The sequence below is a fragment of the Salminus brasiliensis genome, chromosome 7, assembly GCF_030463535.1.
Source record: "Salminus brasiliensis chromosome 7, fSalBra1.hap2, whole genome shotgun sequence".
Lineage (NCBI taxonomy): Eukaryota > Metazoa > Chordata > Actinopteri > Characiformes > Bryconidae > Salminus > Salminus brasiliensis.
The window spans coordinates 22866191-22889105 of NC_132884.1; the positions used below are offsets into that span (position 1 = coordinate 22866191).

General features: G+C 40.5%; 1 protein-coding gene across 31 annotated transcripts in view; it reads left to right on the top strand.

Annotated features, from left to right (window-relative positions):
* dlg1a (discs large MAGUK scaffold protein 1a) overlaps nucleotides 1-22915 on the top strand; it is a 143515-nt gene that overhangs the window by 80665 nt on the left and 39935 nt on the right. For 9 of the 31 annotated variants that reach the window (XM_072684167.1, XM_072684176.1, XM_072684178.1 and 6 more), the window contains 7 exons: nucleotides 5775-5828; nucleotides 11022-11072; nucleotides 14654-14778; nucleotides 15656-15825; nucleotides 16074-16210; nucleotides 16953-17097; nucleotides 21845-21971. In XM_072684167.1, coding sequence (XP_072540268.1) covers nucleotides 5775-5828; nucleotides 11022-11072; nucleotides 14654-14778; nucleotides 15656-15825; nucleotides 16074-16210; nucleotides 16953-17097; nucleotides 21845-21971 — 809 coding nt within the window. Of the gene's footprint in view, nucleotides 1-4904; nucleotides 5004-5556; nucleotides 5581-5774; nucleotides 5841-11021; nucleotides 11073-14653; nucleotides 14779-15655; nucleotides 15826-16073; nucleotides 16211-16952; nucleotides 17098-21844; nucleotides 21972-22915 lie in introns of those variants that run through there. The other 22 variants (XM_072684197.1, XM_072684165.1, XM_072684187.1 and 19 more) reach the window with 7 other exon arrangements.

Genomic DNA, 22915 nt, shown 5'->3' on the forward strand with positions numbered 1-22915 from the left:
TGTGGATGATAAATGTAGAAATGTCAGCTTTGGAACATTAAAACTGGGCCGGAGTGGAAATGGTCACTTGTTTTTATTGATATCCGTGGCACCAGCATCACAACTGCTCACACCAGATGCATCAAAACTCAGTGGGTAGTGCTTCACACTGTAGTAGGACAATTTCCTGAATCTTAAAGCTAAAGCAAGCGTGGAGGTTTCCAGGGCCAAAACGTGGAATGTTGGCCAACTCAACCACACAGTCTCAGTAGCATCTCAATGAAGACAAGACTGAACGGGCAGGAAAACAACAAACTACAGCATGACAAAATGGCCTGACAAAACCTCAGTGAAGAGCTATGTGTGGATCAGCTGACTTGAAATGTTCTCACATAGAAGATTGCTCACTAACAAATATTTCACATATCTAATACAATTGACCGTACATACATTACTATTCAATATTACTATTAAGTGTAAGTATTAAGAATGTGTTTGTTCAGTCAGACAGGTCTTGTGAGGTTTTTTTTTAATGGTATGCAGTGGTCAGTACCTACCTAAAAGATAAAACAAGGACAACCGGTGAACCGACGACAGGGTCATGGGCACCTGCAGGCTGGTTCATACCTACAAAGTGATGTAATTGCGGACTTAATTGATCGTTCATGGGCTAAATTCAGGACATACATGCCACCAGCTTCTATCGTTTGTCAGACAATCATCCTTAACAAAAGCTCCTCCTCTTTACTGATCAGCACCGTATACAATTAGTGTGTGGTAACACTGGTGTCTGTTTTTCATGAAGAAATAAAGTGTTATGGGTCAAAAAAATCCAAATTCCATAATTATCTCCACCCAGTTATCTGCAGTGGCAACATTCCTTTACATAAACACTAGGGTCCATTTCCTTTGTTCCTTGTTTGCACTGTGCAGGAAAGGGCACCTTCCATATTTGTGTTGGAACACCTCTGGCATCAGAGTATGCGGTCTCCAGGGACGGTGGTGCAAGAAGTATGAACATCGAGCAATGTGGACGGTCTGGCGCTATGACACGCATAGTGTGCTGCGTCCGCACTGGGTATTAACCAGCCTTGAGGCTTATTGATGCGATCCTGGGGAGGCCGACCTCACAACAACTAACGTGTTGGTGCCAGATAACGCACAACACCTTCCGAGGTGCTCTATGCCTCGAATGCGCAGATCTGTTGTGACTGCACAAGCAGGACCTGCTTGGTGGTGTTAGTGTTGGCTGATCGGCGTATGATACATAACACTCGGCTTTCTCAAAAAGGGAGCTTTGAAAGTGGTCAAGGGAACTCATTAACACACACTGCCCAGATAAACAGCCTTGCATATGCTTCCAGACAGTTGTAGTGCATAACACAGCTATAATCGCTTAACATTCTGCTTTGCCCTGTAGGTTGTATAATCAGACCCAACTGACCTTGAGTTTGGATCGAGAAAGGTCTAAACGACTTTGAAAGAGGGTTTGTTATTGGGGCTCGGAAGGCAGAAGCTTCAGTCATAAAACGCTCAACTGGCTTGTGACTGAAGTGACCTCTGCATTAGGTCTGTGGAAGGTCATCAGTAAATGGGGCTGGACAGTGTGATCAGAATGACTGATCAGCAAGAACATTTCATCCTCAACAACTACATAAAGGGGGATATTATGGGAGGGCCCGAGTGCATAAACCCCTTCTTACACGGGCGGGTATTTGTCCACATCTCCTTAGAGGACAGGGACACTGCAAATCAATATGAAGTTATTCTGCCTTTTATCCTGTGATGAAACTTTTCTATTCCGATGGGAGCAGGCTCTTCCAGAATGGAAATGTCCCCATCCGCAGGATATGAGGGGTAACTGAATGGTTTGATTAGTATGGCAGTGCAAACCATATTCTGTGGTCTTCATTGGTCACCTATGGGAGGTTTTCGGCTGGTTTGTTTGAGTGTTCTCTACCGCCATAATCTTTGTCAGAGTGGTGCTCTGTCCCTCAGTAAAGTTCCAGATGTAGAATCTCAGCACACTGAAGCTGTACTGGCTACTTGTTGTGACTTAGCCAGTCAGAATAAAATCAGCATTCATTTTATGAGACATAATTTAGCTGGTCTATTATGAACTAAGAGAATGAAAGAATTAAAGGCATCAGCTTAGCCATAAACCTTACAGTTTCTCACACAATAGCAGTTCCTTTTTGTCTTGTTTTAAGATGTCTGGACTCCCACAGGACACTCAATGTCAAATAAAGGACTAATTTTCAGTGTCATGTGCAAACCAGCCCACAAACGTATAACAATAAAAAAATATGATCAGTAGGGTTTGTGCGCCACGTCACACATTCTTGTCACTGTCTGAGTTTTTCTGGTCTCCTCTCTGCGTCCTCCCCTAGCTATGCTAAATTACTCCTTGATGTGAGTGACTTTTTAGTGTTCATGTACTCGGTGATTGACTGGCAGCATGTTTATGGGGTATTCCTGCCTCGTGCCAAATGATTCCGGGTGTGACCCTGACCAGAATATGGATAGGAATACATTTGCTTATTCTGAGTAGTTACAAACCAACCAGTGATCTGAAACAACTGGTGAAGGTTACAGAGATAGTGGCGCCTATCACCGCTGTGCATAGCCTGCCAAATATACTGTCGCTGTCAGGGGGAAAAACCTTGAATCTCAATTCTTGCCATTTTTCACTTTTTGACACATTGTTTAATAGACCAATAGAAATTCAATGTTTTGAATAATATATCAATGTTTGAATTATGTCAGTTAGTCTCTACAAAACTGTGTGAGGGACCCGGCCATGTAGGTGGCTGGTGGGAGTGCGACAAATGATGTGAAATTTGTGCTGGAGCAGGAATGATTTTTGCAGGACAAGTCCACCTTACCACTCTTGGCTTTTCACTGTGCTCTGAAATTCTATCATTTGACATTGATAGCATTGTTATATTAGCATATGCAGGTGTATTTTTTTTGTTTGTTTGTTTGTTTTTTAAAGCACTTCTACGGCTCTGATTCTTAGTTTGCTCGCTCATTTCATCATCCAGGCAGACGCTGAGCTTTTATATGCATGAGCTCATTAACTTGATTTTGATTTGTGACTTTTTCTGACTGGGGAAAAAAAAAAAAAAAAAAAAAAAAATATATATATATATATATATATATATATATATATATATATATATATATATACTACACTACAGTGGTTAAAAAGAGGCCGGTCAAGCTGGTCACTGTCGCACTCTTTACTCTGTCTTGTAGGTTTTCCCTTTAATTTGTGATTGGGCTGTGTATCTCAGTGTGGCCTTCTAAATGAAAATATTACTGTTTCCTGTTTTGCATGTAGCAGCCTGTATCTCCAGATGGTGCACAACATTAACATTGAAGAATGAAGCATTAACCTCAGACCTTTTTAATTGCTCTGTAGTTTCATGAAGTTAAAACCAAACGGGGGCTTTAGAATGTGCGTATGAGCTGCATCTTTGTTGGAGATGGTTTGAGAGAACTGATTATGCAGTGTTTTGCAGCATTTTACGCTGATACTCATTTTCTGTGCTTTTATGAGCTACTTGGTAATTACAACAAACCCACACCTAGGATATGTTCACTGAAAGGGAAATCTGTCACACACACAACTCTGGAATTTTTTCTGGGATCAGTATTCATTTGGTGTTTATATTTTTAACCTGCTCTTCTGCTCTTTGCTGTCTCTTTCTTTTCCCTTTTTGAAAATGTACAATGCAAAGTAGTTTTGCAAGACTTTTGATCTGGTCAGGCAGAAGCTTTAAGATAAGTTGTGAGTAGAGCTGGACAATATGATTGTTTGTGGTTATTGTGATACTGTACATTTCATCACTATATGTCACACAATTCTTTTCCAAGTATAAGAAAAATGGATATTCTGAGTACTTCTGGAACTTCTGACCAATTGCATGGTGCCTTAAAACAGATCTTAAATTATTAGTTTTGGTTAGCAGAGTTAAGTATAGTGTGGGAAATGTTTAACATATGACGCTTATGTTATGTCATGTTATATATAATACCTTATATTATTTCCTTAAGTATCCTGATGTTTGAGTCAAATCTACCAGTTCTATATACTTTATTCTCTCATTATTACAGTTCATGGCATTTCTGTACATATTCAATGCCAGTAAATAAATAAATATATTTTTTTCTCACAATATTCATTACCATATTTTTACACGTTCCAAAATGCACAGATTTTAAACACCATCCAGAAGTTATTTTCTAAATTTTTATATAAAAATAAACTTTTCCATCAAATTAAACAGGACTAATTACACTCTTTCTTATGAAAAGTCCACGATATGCTCAGAATTTGCCTGTTTTATATAACAATAACAAACCTTAGCACAATACAATCAAACATGGTCACATTGCCCACCTCTATTTATGTGACTGATTTCTTCTGTGGGCCCTTTCAAATATCCGTCTGTATTTGCTGTCTTTGATAATTCATCCACATTTACATGTTTGTTTGAGAAGTCTCTTATCTTTCAGTTGGTGCTGGGCGATATGTTTTGTGTTGGTGTGCTGGTATTGGTATCGCACAGCAGTTTGGATTTGTAATTTTAGCGGTATTGATGGATACCGAAAACAGATTCACATGTTTACATCACTGCACAGATTTCCATCTCAAACTGAACAGCTGATTCAGAACAAGCTGAGTCGGACGTTTCGGACAATTAAATATGTGTAAGGATTTAATCAGTATCGCCCAGCACTGCGTTATACTGTGTGTTTTGTTTTATGACCCCGCCCCATTTTGCCCTCTCTTTCTTTGCCAGTTATATTCTGTTTTATTCTAGAGGTTTGACCGCTGTGATTCTGTAGGAGCTCTCATGATCGCCAGAGCGACTGAATGTCATCTGCCCTGACCTTTGACCTCCGCTGTTATTGTTTAGCAGGCAGATGCTGTTCCTCCCCCTGCTCCCATAATCCCTGTGATCCCCATCTCGCCCGTCCCAGCCGACGCCACTGTCATCCCTGCACCCACGTCACAGGTCCTTCTCTCTCTCTCTTGCTCTCGCTCTCTCTCTCTCTCTCTCTCTCGCTCTCTCTCTCTCTCTCTCTCTCTCTCTCACTCACTCGCTCATTCTCTTGCGTGCTGTCTCTTGCTTTCTCTAACTCCACTTTCTCTCACTGTCATGCTCTCCCGTGCTCTCACAAGCTTGCTCTCGCTCGCTTGCTCTGTCTCTTGCTCTCTCTAACTCTCTCATGCTGTCACTAGCTCTCTCTTACTGTATCTTGTGGTCTTGCTTTCTCTCTCTCTCTCTCTCTCTCTCTCTCTCTCTCTCTCTCTCATGTATTCACTCCTCCCACTTTCATGATGTTCCTCTTGCCTTTCAGAGATTATTGAGCGAATGCCATGTAATGTCACTGATGTACTCTTATGCCACCATAGCCATTGTGCGGGTGAAGCGGCTGCTGTTTGTCTGCAGAAGGATTTAGCTTGGGCTGGCTTGTTGCATTTATGCTTCAGGATTGCATATTCCGCAGTATGTTCTACTGTTTATGGACACAGTCTGTGCTGTTAATCTCTTGCAAATGCCAGTGTAATACGCTATCAACATGCCTAGAGTAAGTGATCATCTTTGTGTTGCGTTGCTTCCGCTGGTGTAGACGCTTTTGCTTTTGTTTGTTTGTTTTTTCCTCTAAGCCATGAAATGCACATGACATTACATTTTGTGAGGTGAATGAGTATTACGTGCCGTGAGCATGCTGCTGTATGTTAACCTCATAGGAGATGCTGATATTATACGTCTCTTTTCCAGGCAAGCCCGGCCCCAGTGTTGGTGAACACAGACAGCCTCGACACTTCTCCATATGTGAGTCCATATGTGAGTGGCAGTCATTTGGTTTTTCATTCAGTGCATCAACCAGCCCAGGGTTTCATTATTACACCCAAATTACACCAGCTTTTGCACGCAAAGCTGATTTATGAAGAGAAGCATCTAGACCGATGCTGGTGTCTGATTTGTTTATGTTTTATTTTTATTTATTTATTTATTTATTTATTTTTACTTACATACATACATGGTCTGTATATATCGATACAAAACCTTATATATATATTAATAATATCATCACTGTGGTGCCAAAAACCTATTAGCGCCATTCTTGCAGATTTTGGTTTTTGCCGTAATTTAAAAACAGTTGTTATGTACATTGTATTAGAATTTCATGATTATTTGACAAATGGAAATGCTCCAACATGACTTGGAAATAAAATCTGGCTATATTGACTTGCATAAAAGGTACCATTTTGGAGTTTTTCATGTATATAACCTGGATCAGCATTACAGTGAAATCTAACATTTAATTTAGAGTGATACACATTCAGTAATATGAATGAAATGCAGTAAATGTCAAATTTCAGTTTAAAATATCAGTCATTCATCTCCCTATACCGATAACTACTCTAATATCACTGCCCAGCCTTAAAAATGAGAAGTGAGAGGCTTCTACTAAAAGGAATTCTGCATCTACAAGAATGCATGAAAATGAGCAAAAGAAACGTATAGTGCTTTCAATATGGTTTCTTGCAAACAGCTGCTGTCTTTGCTGTAACTGTCTTTATCCGACTCTGCTGGACAGAAGCAGGTTGTATTGTCCAGTTGTTCTGAGGCTGAAGTGGACAGTGTGCATCTGGAGAGTTATTATTCATCAGATTTGTTTTGTGTGCATTTCTTTTTTGTCTGTCTTCTTGACCCCTCTTCATCCGTTTCTTCTCTCTGCCTCAATCTCTCATAATCCCTGTCCTCCTGAGTGCCAAAAGACCCACTGTGTTCACTGCTGTCATCCCTCATCAAAAGAGTTTCTCTGTCACTGTGGAGTCTAGCATTAGCCGGATCACATGGTTCTGCAGTCTTGAGGAAATTTCAGCACAGAAGGATTTTTTTTTTCTATTTTCAAATTACTTTGGAGTGACCTCATTAAATCACATTTCCTATATTGCTGTGGATTTTTAAGGGAACTTTCTTGGACCCTTATCCCAAATTGTGTACCATACCAGCTGTCGAGCAGACTATTGTAGATGATTCAGTGTTTCTTAGATGCATGGTAGATCACTGCTGCATATATGTCCTGCATCCTAGTTATAGAAATACAGCAATTTGAAGTAATATATAGTTCAATTAAGGTGATATAGCAGTGTACAGTAAGGGTATTGGTATTAGTAGAGTAGTACTGAATTTTAGTTTTTGTGTGGATGGATGGTAAACTCAATCCACCAGTCTCATAGGCCGGCTGCTTCTGATTTAACTTTCATGTATTAATGCATTCTGTAAGAACTGGACCAGTATTAGCAGATAATTGCTTAAAAAAAAGAAATCTGGACATCAGATAGCTCTTCAGATGCGACTGACATTTCATCCAAACAGATATTTGATGTTTTTGTTGTGCTGTGGGAAAGCTGACTGTTTGCATGCTACTGTATTTCTAACCCTCAAATTCATGTTACATGTTGCTGTATTGATAGTCCAGATAGGTGTAGTCCCACGTTCTGCTTTTTATAAATATTATGTATGAAAATCGACAGATGTGTACATGAAAATGATCAAATATCTGCATCCGCTCAGAATTCCTTTAGATTTTTTTATTTTTTGCTCATGTTAACACATTGCTGTCGAACAAAAACGTTGTATCTGTCAGTTTCTGTTTGTCAAAAAGTGAAACGCAAATGGAGATACAAGCTTTTTGGATAACTATGACGATGTGCAATTTTGCGTAAGGTTCCCTTGGTGTAGTTTTAAAGACCCCCCATCATGTAAACTCATTCTACTCCCTTTTTTTTTCATTTAGGTTTTATTACTAAATTATATTAATATATACATAATGTACATTTCACACCCCAGTCCGGACAGTCTGTATATGAAAACTAAGCTGCAGGAGCAGATCTAAACACTTACTGCACTACAGGACAGCCTTGTAGAACAAAGCAAATTTACATAAAGTCTTGGGCGATAGTTTGGGCCCCCAGTTTTTTTTTTTTTTTCAGTTTTGTTACTATAAACTAAAACCAAAAAAAAAGAAATATATAACCCAAGAAATTATAGTGTTAGCATCGTTAGCTTTATCATTCTGAAGCATGGACAGCAAGCTTTTCCATTGTCAACACTGCAATGTGAAATGTGAAGCAGCCTTGGTGTGGCTTTATACCTTCAAGTGCTTCTTGTGTGAGTGTTTGGGTGGAGATCAGTGTGTGTACTTGCTCTTACTGGCTTCACTCCTCACTGTAGCGGGTCTTAAGGGATTCCTCTAAATCTATCATATTGATGACTACTAATTCTCACATTCTTTACAGTGCTCTCACCTATCCCTGTGGAACTGTTCATGGTGCTCCTATAGGGCAAGCTCTTTGTGTTTTGATTAGGGCATAATTGGCGTTGCATGATGGAGAGAAAGAGAAAGTTGCAGATACATATGGAATATTCCTGGAACAATGAGGCGAACTAGTAGTTGTCATCTATATTTGGTGTTCATCGTTCTTAGGCGTTCATGTAAGAAACTGCTGTACCAACATCAAATACAGCATGGAATTACAATGTGGCAGTGTAGCGGGACTTAGTAGCAGTTGTAACTTTGCGTTAATGGCATTTGGCTGGCGCTCTTATCCAGAGGGACTTGCATTTGAAGAGTCATGTTACACAGGTAGGCACATGTAGTGTTCGAAGTCTTGCTTGACCAACTAGGGAGTTGAACCTTTTTCTGCCTTGGGAAAGGTGGCGTTATTGCTACAGTACACCAGCCTTGCCTAACTAAACTGCAGTGACTACAGTGAGTTTCTCTGAAAACTTTATTTGATAAATATTATTCAATATCCGCTCTAGGCTTTTTCGTCAGGATTTTTTTTGTACCGAACCAAGAGGTCAAAACTGCAGTACGAACCCCTAATAATAAATAATACATGTAATACCACATTCCCTTTTACTGTTTCAACCTTGTTTTCAAGGTTGCAAAAATCAAACGTTAAATTTACCACAGAGTTCGATATGTCAGCCATGGATCTTTACCAGCTACAGTTAAAAAAATAGATGACAGATTATATATATATATATATATATATATATATATATATATATATATATATATATATAATATAGTATTATATTTATTTATTAAATGAATTTTCACATTTTTTTCATTATTATTTACTAATGCTAAAACCTGAAGACACTGTAGAACGTGAGCTTATGCTGCAGCCATCCATTTGTGTTTGTGGGGCTAGGGGCACAAATTGGGGCTATTGATTGTAATTATCAGCTGCAAATGAAGTGCTGAACTGGGAATAATTACACTTTCCCGTTTGTTGAGAGCAGTATATCATCGGCTAATGTGTTGTGCACTCCCTAAAACAAACTATTCCTAACTAACCTAATGCTCGCCACTTAGATCTGGTATGTGCTCTTATGTTACAGCATCATGCAAGAAGCCCTGGGTTTAAAAACAACATTTTTTGCATAGCTATATTTAGATAATTACACTGATATGATCATGTGTCTTGTGGTGGAGTATTGGCACTGAGGCCGGTGGGAGAATAAAGCTGGTATTGAGCTGGGTCAGTGCTGACGCGGGCCTGTCTAGCTCCCCCCAACCCTAGGCCTCCCTGCCATCTTCTCCTGACACCACTGATGTCACAGGCAGATGTTTTTTTTGTGACGGGGAGAGGCGAAAAGCATTTGGTATTTAAGGTCTTAAAAAGTGCCATTTGGGGGCTTAAAGCAGAGCCTGTGGGATCATACAGAAATAATGTTAAGGGAGCCTGTTGCGTAACCGCTGGGCTTTTTGGGCTTTAGCCTCGTTTGGCATTGCTGTGTGTTTACCCCTCCATTCATCAGCACTTTAAATGTTTCAGATGCCACAGAACCCATCACTTACTGTATGGGTCCATGAATGGCCAATCCTACACCCCTGTTTCCCTCAGCTTTCCTTATTTCACCCTATCCAAATTGTGTGGTCCTTGCTTAAAAGCCAGGTTCATTCCAGGAAACAAACACATTTAAATAAACCTTACCAATTTTGCCCAGAAGAGTGGTCAAATATCCAGCCGGAATTCTGCCAGGAGCTTGATGATGGTTCCCAAAAACATCTGGTCAAGGTGCAACTTGCTAAGGAGCATTTAACCAAGTAATAAATGTACTGTATGTAGATTTGTGGCCCTGTTTGTATAATATACCTTTCAGAAATACCTCAAAATGAGAACTTATGCACCAACTTTGTGTCTTTATTTCTATTAAAGATTTATGTTGTTACTCATTCTGCCAAAGAAAAAGAACAGAAAGCACAATATTGCCATGACCTTAATGTCCATGATGAGTGTATGCAAACGTCCCACCATAACTGTGCTTCCTAATCACAGCCATTCAGTGGCTAAAATCTACAACGTATATACGTACTAAGACAATATTAATGTGACCGGAAGCGCAGTTGTTATTTATACTGTAATATCTGGCCTTGTGTTATAAAACAAGCATCTGGCAGTGTTTTCATAACCATCTCCATCCAGAAAGAAATTTTGAAGAAGAACATTTGAAGATCACCGCCACTGTGAGGAGTTCCTACTCTCTCTAGAATGCAGCAAACCATAGTTATTTAAATTGAAATAAAATCAGCCTTTTATATTGTAATTAAAGTGAAGTTATTTTCTTCTCCTGTAAAGTTGCTGTTTCTCCAGCTTTGATATGCTGTGTCTAATATAATGCAAAGTAACAGTAGTAACTTCTCCAAGGGTTAACACAGGTAATTACACACTTAGTGAATAGCTAGTCATCGCGTACAAAAAATGTCCTCTGAATGAATAATAGGAATTTCTGAACACTGTTGAAGAGCTGTTGATGGTTTTGGGTATTGGGGAACATGAACATGACCACACTGCAGCTGACTTGTGGCTGTTGCTTTTTAAAGGATGATATTGAGTTAAGAGTGCTGCTGAGCTGAAAGGAGTAATTCTGACCCTTTGGTCTTTTGGAACACTGAATGTATTAATATCTAACAATGTTTCATAATTATTTGCCTTTCAGGTGAACGGAACAGAAGCTGATTATGAATATGAAGAAATTACACTTGAGCGAGTAAGTACAGTTGTACTTTCTCACACATTCTCTATCTATTCTATCTGTCTCTATTCTCTATCACATTCTCTATCTATTCAGTACGCATAAGCTTACTGTAAAGTGTTGTGCTCTGCAGCATCTATAGAAAGACATGATGTATCTACTTGGTATCTATTTGTTATATTAGGCGTCACTGAGACACTTTACCCACACTTGTACACTTTATTATGCTACTGCTTCATCTCATTGTGATTAGATTGCTTTCCCACTTTTCCTATTTAAGCCTACCCCTCTTATATTCTAGATTTTTATTATTATTATTTTATTTATTCAGTAATAATTTGAATAAATGTACCACATGCCATGCAAATGACCATCTCCTTGAATCCTTAAATCCTTGAGAGATTTTAATTTCAGCACATGCTGAACAGTTTACACTATTACAGGTCTTTTCTGTTTCTGAGGCCTCTGAAGTTATGTGTCTGGGCTGTATTAACACCATAGGTTTTTGGAGCTGCAGACCCCAGGCTACACTACCACCAGAGGAACATCAAAGGTTGAATGCCTTTGGAAAAATTGTAACTGAAACATATTTATAAATAATCTAGTTTTATGAAGTTTTGTTGGTAGTTCTTGCATCAGAACACCAGAGCACTCAGATCAGTACACCAGCTCCTAGTTTCAGTGGCCGGCTAAGTGAAAGCTGAACTCTGCTATACGGATTTGACAGAAATGTACATCATTTCCAGTTCAGATCTATATGAAATAAATGAAACCATTTGATCTGATGAATCACACTCCCATACAGGCTCTACAGCCACCTCCCACAGTTCTATCACTCCATGATCATTTATTTTTGTTGTTTTATTTAACAGCTAAGGACATGTGTAAGTGTAAGTGGTTCCTCCTCTCGTTCTGCTGCTGTTCACAATTTTTTACATTTTCAGTCATGCCTGCTTTTAAATCACACAAATTGCTCCAATGTGGCTCCGTTTTTAACTAGTCTAAAATCCTCGTCCTCGTTTTTATCTTCTGCTTTTAGCACATAGGTATGGAGCTAAATTAGAGCCTGGTGAATAAACATGTTTGGGAACTGCCCTCCTCCTTTTGCCGACACACACTGCATGGTTTTCAAGTTCAGAATGTGAATGCCAAACACATGCAGTGTGCTTTGCAAAATTCGCTTATGAATGTGAATGAAATACTGTAGCCAGTGTTGACCCCCATTTCAGTACCGGTTTTGACATCCTCTCGCTAACTTTGACTCTCCCCTCGGACCTGCGTCATTCCTACGTTACACAACTGGCCACTCGCTGCTTAGGGAGGGGAGAATGAGGAGTGTCAATAATCAGCTAGCCATGCAAAGTTAGAAAATAATGTACATTAAACTTAGGAATAATTGCTTTTTCTGGCCTTTGAGTTTGAGTCTCTGCTGCATCGTCCTTTATTTTTGTTGTTAGCTGTGTAGCCTTTAGCTTGATAACTATCACGCGAGCACAGTAAAGTAATAAAGCTGTGTCAGCAGTCGTATTGCAGATGGAGAACTTTACAGCCTAATAAACTGCAAATTAAATATTAAGTATTTTGCTAATATGGCTAATAGACTGGTTTATCTGCCTCATCTCTTAAACATGAGGTTCCTATAATCAGCTTCTCGTTAGCTTGTAATGACCCTGCTGACAAAAACAGCCTGGTCAGCTCTAGCTCTAGGAATGTTTGTGTGAGTTTGATGGTTGAGCTGGTGTACCAGCAAGATCATACTGGCTGATCAGCATGACCAGCATCAACAAGCTGGTCAGTCAGTATTTCCAGTGTGGTTAAGCATGACCAGTATTAACCAGTTTTTTGATGCATTAAAACTTTTTTAGCTCAAGATGTGGCATTAAATTAAGAAGTACTGTTTTGGGGAAAGGGGCCTATTTTATATGAATGGGTTTTTGTTAATTTGATATTTATATTTTGTGCTCATGGTGTTTACTGTTTTGCCAAAACTGGGAATACAAGGAAACCCATCACCTTACCCTGTAATACACAATAGGGGGTGCTATGCTGTCAGATCTTGGTACTGGCTGAAGGCCCATTTCTCCCACTGGTTGGTTCAATTTGGTCCCAAAATGAAAGAATGTGCTTTGTAAATGTCCTACTGTTAAACACACAGCCTGGTATACCCACAAAATATGATCAAGGACCCCCCCCCACACACACACACACTGTTTATTGTACAGATCTGTTGCTGTTGAATTTTGATGAAGACACAGAAACTGATTAACCTGAACATCTGTGAAGATTTTCGTCAGCTGTGTTTTGTGATAGTAACTGTGTTTGGTTCAAAGATGGCTGCCTTAACTACAATGTTTTTGCTGACGTTTAAGAATCGGTGTGATGGAACGCATTAAAAACAGGAATGGGGCATCAGTTGCGAACTTCGCTCTGACAGTACTAATTTGATGCTGCCAATAACCCCACCTGTTTGTAACGCCCCCAAGCACTAGCATTGCAACCAACACTAGGAGGGTAAGGACTTAACACATGTCTCCTCTGATACAGCATCTGCATCTTTTTGAACTGCGACCAATGCAACATTACTGACACACTCTGAGGAATGGCTCAGGATTTGAATTTGTAACCCCCTGAGCCACTCGGAGCCCCTGGTTATAATTCCTTTTGCCGGACCCATTAACTAATTTTAAACTGGCCTATTACTTTAACGGCTAGGAAGATTTCACCACCCAGTTACATAATTCCAGAAATAAATAAGCCTTCATCAAGATTATGTTGGTGCTCCACTGATGTATAATGAGGAGAATTGCTTCTCTGTCATTGCTACGCCGAGCTTTGCTCGTCTGGTAATTGCACTAATCTATGTAACTTTGGAGGAGCGTAACTCTGTGAAACCATATTTTTGTGGTCTAAGTCTAAAATCAAGACCAGGCCGCACTATCACCAGAGGAACGTCAAAGGTTGACTGCCATTGGAAAAATTGTAACTGCCAAATATGTTGTAATGTAGACTGTATGTAGTTTTGTGGGCAGTTGATAAGCTTAAGCTAAACTCTGCTATTTTGATTTGACAGTGCTAAATGTTTGTGGACACCCCCTTCTAATGAATGTATTCAACTACTTTATGTTGCACCTATTGTTAAGACAGATGTGCAAATGCACACACACGGCTTGTCTAGTCCCTGTGGAGAAGTATGGCCAGAATAAGACTCTCTGAAGCAGATAAAACAATGTACTCATTGGCAACATTACTAATACCAGCTGCATTGAGCTGTGGAGCAGTGGAACTGTGTTCACCGGAATGATGGTGCTCCAGCCAGTACTCTTGGAATGAGTTGGGGAGTTTTGGATGAGGTTGGGTGGTAATGAATGCAATCAAATCTCCTGACCTTTCTTGAACAGTAGAGACAGTTACTCCAACAAAAGTAGGAGCATGTGTCCTAATTGTTGTCCATATAGTGCATAATCCACAGTCTATAAAACTTTATCCATCTCTCTCTCTCTTTTTCTTTGGCTTTCTTGCTTTTTCTCTCACATACTATTCTCTCTCTCGCTCCCTCTCTTTCTTTCTTTCTTTCTTTCTTTCTTTCTTTCTTTCAGGGTAACTCTGGATTGGGGTTCAGTATTGCTGGTGGCACTGATAATCCCCACATTGGTGAAGACCCCAGCATTTTCATCACCAAAATCATCCCGGGTGGAGCTGCTGCCCAGGACGGCAGACTCAGGTGAGCCAGCATGCTGCTTTCACACCTGCAACGTTCATTTAGAATTAGAATTCTGTGCACATTTTTGCAAAATGGTAGAACCTAGGTCCATCAGTTTATTGCTTTTGCTTATTTGCCTTGAAAACAAACACTTAAGCAGAAAAGAACCGTGCTTTCTGGAGTCACTGCATTTAACAGTGCAGGAACACCTGCAAACAAGGTGCCGTTCTTGTAGGAAAAGGGTTTTTTATTTAGCCTTCAGAGTCCACATGAAGCAATCCCCAGACCACCAATTTCAAGAGGACCAGAGATCGATTCTCTGTCTCAAAAACAGCTTTCAACAGCTAGTAGATTGGAACATTCTGGAGCATACAAACCTGGCATAGATCCCAGTTGTTAGATAGAAGACTGTAAAGTCCTGACACATCAACCTGTAAAGCAGTGGAATGTTCATTGGTGTGATGGAGCGTCATCCAGTACTTCTAGAGAGGAGTTTGTGATCAAAATCTAGTCTAAAGCCTTCACAGGAGATGAACAGAGGCTATTACTGCAGCAAATATGGACTATCTGACCCTGGATGTCTGGAGAAAGACTGAATGAGCAGGTGCTCTACACTGGTAGACATGTAGTGCATCACAGTGTCTCAGTTCTGCTTCTGGAAGGCTGGATTCAAGCACAGCTTGGATGATTCCCCTTAGTTCAACTCATCAGGTAATTATCATGGTTTAGCAGATGTGTCTGAGAAGGGACATCGCCAAGCTGTCCTTCATGACCAGAACTGATGGCTCCTTGTGGCACAGGCTGTTATTTCCACTTGGAACCCCAACTGGAATCCTCACTACATATTTGATTTTTATTTTTTTGGTCTGCATGTCTTTCCTCTCCCTTTCTTATGCAGGGTGAATGACTGCATCCTACGAGTAAACGATGTAAATGTGAGAGATGTAACTCATAGTAAAGCCGTGGAGGCGCTGAAGGAGGCAGGCTGCATCGTCAGACTATATGTCCGAAGAAGAAAGCCTGGCGCAGAGAAAATCGTGGATATAAAACTTGTCAAAGGTCCTAAAGGTAAAACCATCTTTCATTTTTATTGCGGAATAAAAGTCTGTCTCTATGTTTCGTCGCAGTCTGTGTTAGGGAATGCACGCACTTATCTAAACTGTGATTTACACAGTGGTGAGCTAAGTTATGCTGAAGCTGTTCATTCTCATTGTGCATGTCCCTGCTTTTACAGTAGCAGTAAAAGATGTGTTCTACCTCCCAACGTCCTCTGACGACACTGTTCTTTCCTCGTTTCTTGGACTTCTGACACTCAGGGCTAGGTTTCAGTATAGCAGGAGGAGTAGGAAACCAACACATTCCTGGGGACAACAGTATCTACGTCACCAAAATCATTGAGGGAGGAGCTGCCCATAAAGATGGAAGGCTCCAGATCGGAGATAAACTCGTCGCTGTAAGTCTGCCATAACCAGGTCTTCCACAAAGGCATCAAACATAATAAACCAATAACTTACTTAAAAAAATAAAGGAAATGTGAAAACTGTAAGTTGCAAGATGCTTTATGGTGGGTTGTTGTATTTATGCAGTTGTTTTAGTTCTGTTGTTTATAATGTCACAGTAATTCTGTGAAATAATCATATTTACAACATTTTCTCCCTATAACAAATACAAGGAATATAGTAAAGAATTTTTTGTGTTTTGTAAGATTGCGCTAACAATTAGGGCTGGAACAAGTATTCAGTCATATTTTAGATATTCAGTAATAAAAATATATGAATAATTGAGACTGTATTGCTTTTATAAACCCACGCACTTTCCTACATACATATGTTTATCAAGCTGAACTACTATTTGTAGGTAAATAAATAAGCGCATGCTGGCTAGCAGTCTGCACAGAACTGTGGGGAAACCACTCCAGTGTATGGCTGATTTGAGTGGTTCAAAATGCACAATCACTCCCATATGCAGTGACCAAAAAGATGTTAAGATGATTGTCGAAGCTGTTAAGAAGCTGTTACTTCTGATGTCCTGTACCGCTCACTGCTGTCCAGGGCTGCCAAATTGGACAGAATCCCTAGTTTATCATTTTAGTACAAGTTGCTATGAAAATACTTCTTTATCAGTGGTCAGTGATCTAACTCACAAATTAAACTCACTGTGCTTTGTGTAATATTTAACGTGTTGTGTGGTTGCAGGTGAACGCTGCTTGCCTTGAAGAGGTGACCCACGAGGATGCTGTGGCTGCCTTGAAAAATACGACCGATGTAGTCTACCTAAAAGTGGCTAAACCCACCAGTGTCTTCATGAACGACAGCTACGCTCCCCCTGATGTCACCAACTGTGAGTGTGCTCTTGCACAGCTACATACCTCTGTAATACTGCAGAATGACTGCGATCAGTCCCCAGGTTTCACTGGAACACAGCTGTGAGGCAAAACTGTCTGTCCAAGTCGCAACTCCAGCAGATTAATGAGCCTGAGCTGCCAGTGGAGGTGTGAAGGCTCCAGATTGATCATTCCCACGCTGCTGCCTTATGAAGAAAACAGCACAGTGATGAAGTGATACAGCAAGTTTCTTCACACCTCAGAAGTCACTTATGACTAATTTCAAAGGTTGCTGATGGTTAAATCCATTCTGTCAATGAGGCACTCATGCAAAGTCACTGCTAGTGTTATGCCACAGTCCTTTTTGGATGGGTGGATATGTGAGATGAGTGCATGGAAGGATCGAGATGAAAGGATGGATAAAGAGATGACTGGGTGGATGGATGGATAAAGAGATGACTGGGTGGATGGATGGATAAAGAGATGACTGGGTGGATGGATAGATGAATAAAGAAATGACTGGATGGATGGATGGATAAAGAGATGGTTATGGAGATGAGTGGATGGCTGGGTTATGGAGATGACTGGATGGCTGGATTCTGGAGATGAGTGGATGGCTGGATTCTGGAGATGAGTGGATGGCTGGATTCTGGAGATGAGTGGATGGCTGGGTTATGGAGAAGAGTGGATGGCTGGGTTATGGAGAAGAGTGGATGGCTGGGTTATGGAGAAGAGTGGATGGCTGGATTCTGGAGATGGGTGGATGGCTGGATTCTGGAGATGGGTGGATGGCTGGATTCTGGAGATGGGTGGGTTGGTTGGAAGGATAAAGAGATGACTGTGTGGATGGATGGATAAAGAGATGACTGGGTGGATGGATAAAGAAATGACTGGATGGATGGATAAAGAGATGGTTATGGAGATGAGTGGATGGCTGGGTTATGGAGATGAGTGGATGGCTGGATTATGGAGATGAGTGTGTTGGTTGGAAGAATAAAGAGATGACTGGGTGGATGGATAAAGAGATGACTGGATGGATGGATAAAGAGAAGACTGGGTGGATGGTTGTAGAGATAACTGGGTGGATGGATGGATAAAGAGATGACTGGGTGGATAGTTGTAGAGATGAGGTGGATGGTTGTAGAGATGAGGTGGATGGTTGTAGAGATGAGGTGGATGGCTGGATAAAGAGCTGAATAAATTAGTGATATAGATTTGAATGGAGATGAGTGGATAAAGAGATGAGTGGATGAGTGGACATGGAGGGGAGTGGTTGGATGGGTATGGAGATGAGTAGGTAACGAGATGAATGGATGAGTAAAGAGAGGAATGGATATATGGAAGAATAAAGAGATGGACAGATACATAAACGGATGGAAGTGTGGGTGAGTGTACGTTTAATGATTTACTGATTTGAGTTCAGGAAATGTCCAGACTGTCTAAGCGTTGGTTTAGGGAGATTGTGAGAGATTGTTAGTTAGTTGTGGTGATTTAGAGGATTAGAGGAAGCACATGTCAGCATCCACCCTTTCAGTGCTGAACACATTGCATGATGGAGGGGAATGTGTGGGTAGGATTTGCTAATGGGTGAGGAAGCTGATAGTTGTGGATAAAAGTGGAGGTACTACTCATTCAGTAGTTTGTGGGGGGGTAAGGTTGTACAATTTTAATTGTTTGATTTAAGTTTGATTTAATTGTTGAAATCAGATTAGTGATTAATGTGAGCACAAAGGGTGTGCAGCACAATCTGAAACACCCCTTGCAACTTGACTATGAATGTGAGAGCTCATCTGCTGTAGGTACAGTGGTGTATGGATTGGTGTGTGAAAAACGGTAAAGCTGTATTTATCATAAACTGTTGATCCTCACACATCAGGCTGAGCAGGTCTTGGGAAGCGTTTTATGTTTAGTCTAATTAATGCATTGTTTCTCACCTGAGTGACCCTTTCCTACTTGCTTTGAGATAAACTAATCCCCTGCTTAGTCTTACATTGAGTACAAAGGCACTAAATGAAATGGCCTAGCAAAGCACTGAGCCTCAGAGTCCCAGTCTTACTTAGATGAGTGTTTCCCAGCCAAAGCACCAGTATGCAGCACTTTATTTGGAGAGGGGGCGGCTGCTCCTCTGGAATGCCCCAGGATTGATTTGTGCCATCCCAAAAGTGCTGAGTGGTGCAGATCAATGATGTAGCGCCTCAGTGATGTTCTGGAGTATTACCACAGGCTTGGGCAAGGATGCTGTCATTAAAGCTTAAAGGCATGAAGGGCAAAAGCAAATTTAATCAGCAAAAACACCACGTGGCTAACACCCACCACCCCCCCAGCCCCCCAACCAGTGTGCTAATCCCACATCAGTGTATAGAGGGAGTACAGTATGTGTTTGTGTTGTGTGTAAATAGTGCATGTTTTTTGTTTGTTTGTTTTGGGGGTTTGTTTTTTTTGTGCCATCTTAATCACCAGTGAATAAGAGTGACTGTTTTTTCCAAGTCAAGACTGAGCAATTGAACTGAGCAATTGTACATATATCGTACCTGTCAGACGATAGCATCCCATCACAATGAGCTGGTCTTTATCGGGATCTGCACAAACATGGCCATTCTATGAGGATTTCAAAAATAAATAGCCATGCTGATGTGAACTAGGCTGACACTAACTTCCCCTTTTTATCCTGGCCTTTACTACAATATGCAGCAACAATGGAACACTCATTTTGGTCACTTTTCCATGCCTGCCCAATTCATAGTCATCATACTATCTTTGCCCACTTTACCCAAGAATAACCCCAGCTAGTTTGAATAGACTAAAAATTCAAAGATACCTCTAAGCTTAGATACTACTAAACACAAGTCAATAAGGAGACCATAATACTCTACTCTTCACCCAAGTAACTCTCGGAAGAGGTGCGTCTTCAGTCTGCGTTTAAAGACAGCGAGCGACTCTGCTGTTTGGACACCCAGGGGAAGTTCGTTCCACCACTTCGGTGGCAGTGACAGAAAAAAGCCTGGACGCTTGTCTTCCATGGATCTTAAGGGATCGCTGGTCCGTTCTTGGCTTTGTAGGCCAAGGGTTTTGAATCTGATGCAGGCAGCAGCTATAGGAAGCCAGTGAAGAGGACGCAGCAGTGGAGTGACATGGCTGAATTTAGAAACGTTGAAGACAACCCGTGCTGCTGCATTCTGGATAAGTTGCAGGGGGCTGATGGTGCGAAAAGGGAGACCAGCCAGAAGAGTATAAAGTTCAGCTGTATGAAAGAAAACAATTCATAGCTAGGGTTATAAACAGTAATTGTGTGTTATCCCACTGACCATACACCTCCTTAAAGCTCTCCTGTGAGCAGTGTATACAGGAAAGGTGGCAGTTCAACCTCTATTAGAATATCAATAATGGGCCCTTCAGAGCATTATAGCACAAATGCACAAATTCAGGCCCTTTATAGCACAAATGCACCATCTAATAACAATGGTGCATGTCAAAGCCTGGTATATATTTTAGACAGTAGTCAAAATAGATAGACATGAAGACCTGGGCGCCCAGGTCTTGTAATGGCCAGGTGACTGGGACAACACATCTCTGAAACATCCCAATGCTTGCATGTATTCCCGGTCAGCAGTTGTAAGTAGAGTGATTGCTCACAGTGTTTTGAAGAGTTAGGGTTAACTCATAAATGTTACCATAAATGGGCAATGTTTGGGCCGAACGGACAGAAGGGCTACTGTGGCACAGATCTCAGAAATGCTTAATGATGGGCTATAATAGAATGTGACACAGTGAATTTTTCCCTGCTTCTTATGGGGCTGCGTAGTTGCAGACCAGTCAGAATGCCCATGCTGACCCCTGTCCACCACCAAAATCACCTACGAAGGACGTGATAATTGGAACTGGAATCTATGTAGGCATAAATTTGATGTGTCACATACCTAAACATTGTTGTGGACCAGCTACTTTATAGAAATGGAATTCCCCTGAATTCCGATGGCTTCTTGATGCTACTGCCAAACTACTCACATTGCTCAGGAATGGCTTCAGGAACTTGAAGTCGAAGATGTTGCCCTTGCCTCCAAATTTCCCAGATGATTTTCATCTGATTGAGCAGATGATCTGTGGGATCTGTGTGCACAAGGCACCTTCAGAAGTCTTGTAGAGTTCATGCCTTGGTGGGTTTGGAGCTGTTTTGGTGGCACAAGGAGAACCAATAGCATATTAGGCAGGTGTTCAGAATGTTTTGTCTCATCTGTGTGTGTTTTACCTTAATTTCATTTTGCAGACCTCCAGTGTAGTCGTAATAAGAAAATGGTTCTGGTCATGGAACCAATTACACCAGGGGAAAAAAAACACATTAAGAACTTAGGAAATGTACAAAAGATTTTGCCTGACAATTTCTTTTCAATACTATTAATTTGAATAAACTATTTTTTTAAATAATAATTGTACAAATGAAACCCAAATTTAATTTGGTTGCAAAGAAAAATGGGAAATTGAAATATCTTTGTAATCATGGTCAATTGTTGCAAACGGAGACGCAAACACAAGCTCATGTGACCAATATCAGTACTAAATCTAACTGCCCCCAGACGTCATCGATGCACAGACAACATTCTTGAGGTTTTGAAACCATGTTCTTTGTGTGTGCAGTGCTGGAGTTAATACAGGATCATACAGTGCTGTCTGAGTGGCCTCATAAGAAGGGGTGACCTCTAGGACTATTGTTAAGTGGATTTCATGCCAAACTAAAGAGATAATGGATTTCTTTGTTTTGTCTTTCAGCCTATTCCCAACACATGGAGAATCATATCACCACCCCGAATTATCTGAGCCAGCCCCTGACTCCAGCCACGCCATCCCGCTACTCGCCCGTCTCCAAAGGCCTGTCGGGAGACGAGGAGATCACAAGGTGCCCCTTTTTCCACATTAGAGGAGTCGCTCTGCTTTTGTTCTAACGGGCCTATCAATGTTAATTTATGTCTGTTCTTATTGCTCCTTATCTGCATGTTTATTGAAATGACCTTTGCAAGTCCAAGTTGGACTTGGTGCGGCTTATAAGATGTGCTCCTCCTGCCCTTCACTTCTGCCTTCCTCTGCCTTCTCTTTCTGTCCATCTGCCATTTCTCGCTCTTTTTTTTTTTTTTTTTTTTTTTTTAAACTAAAGCAGCTTTGTGAAACGGGCGTAGATTCCTAATGGCATGTGGAGATGACTCTCTTCTTCTCACACATTAAAGCTGTTCAAGGTGACTACTGCTCTTAGCCAGTGCTTTGTCATCAACTGAAGGACCTGACACACTATTCACGTACATATCACAAACATAGACACAAACATCGTCACAGTCACACAGAAATCTCTAAAATGGCAACTTTACAAGAGAAGGAAGCAACCTTTTTAACTTTAAATAGAGGTCAATGTAAAAATAAATTCTATTGGTTCATCGATTATGAAATTCTAATAAAATGTAAGAAAATAACAACTGACAGATTCACATTTTAGGAAAATTAAGATAGAAAGTTTGTATTCTAAACAGACTGTGACCTTAAAACGTGATTATAGATAAGGATATAGATGAAAAAATTGCGGGTGGAGTATTTATCTTCCCTTCTTTTTCTTATGAGTGTTTGTTGGTCTGTAGGTGCAGGCGACACTACTCAAAACACTGTAGCTTAGTGTGTCAAACTAGAAAGCATACACAAAGCATAAAATTTCATATTTTTAGGTGATAAAAATGCACAATTTTACCTTTTTATATTTATATATATATATTTTTAACAATACAGATTTTATTGACTGTTCTACTTTGTCTCTTAGTCTGTTCGACTTTTAATCAGGTTTTTACTGACTAATCTGAT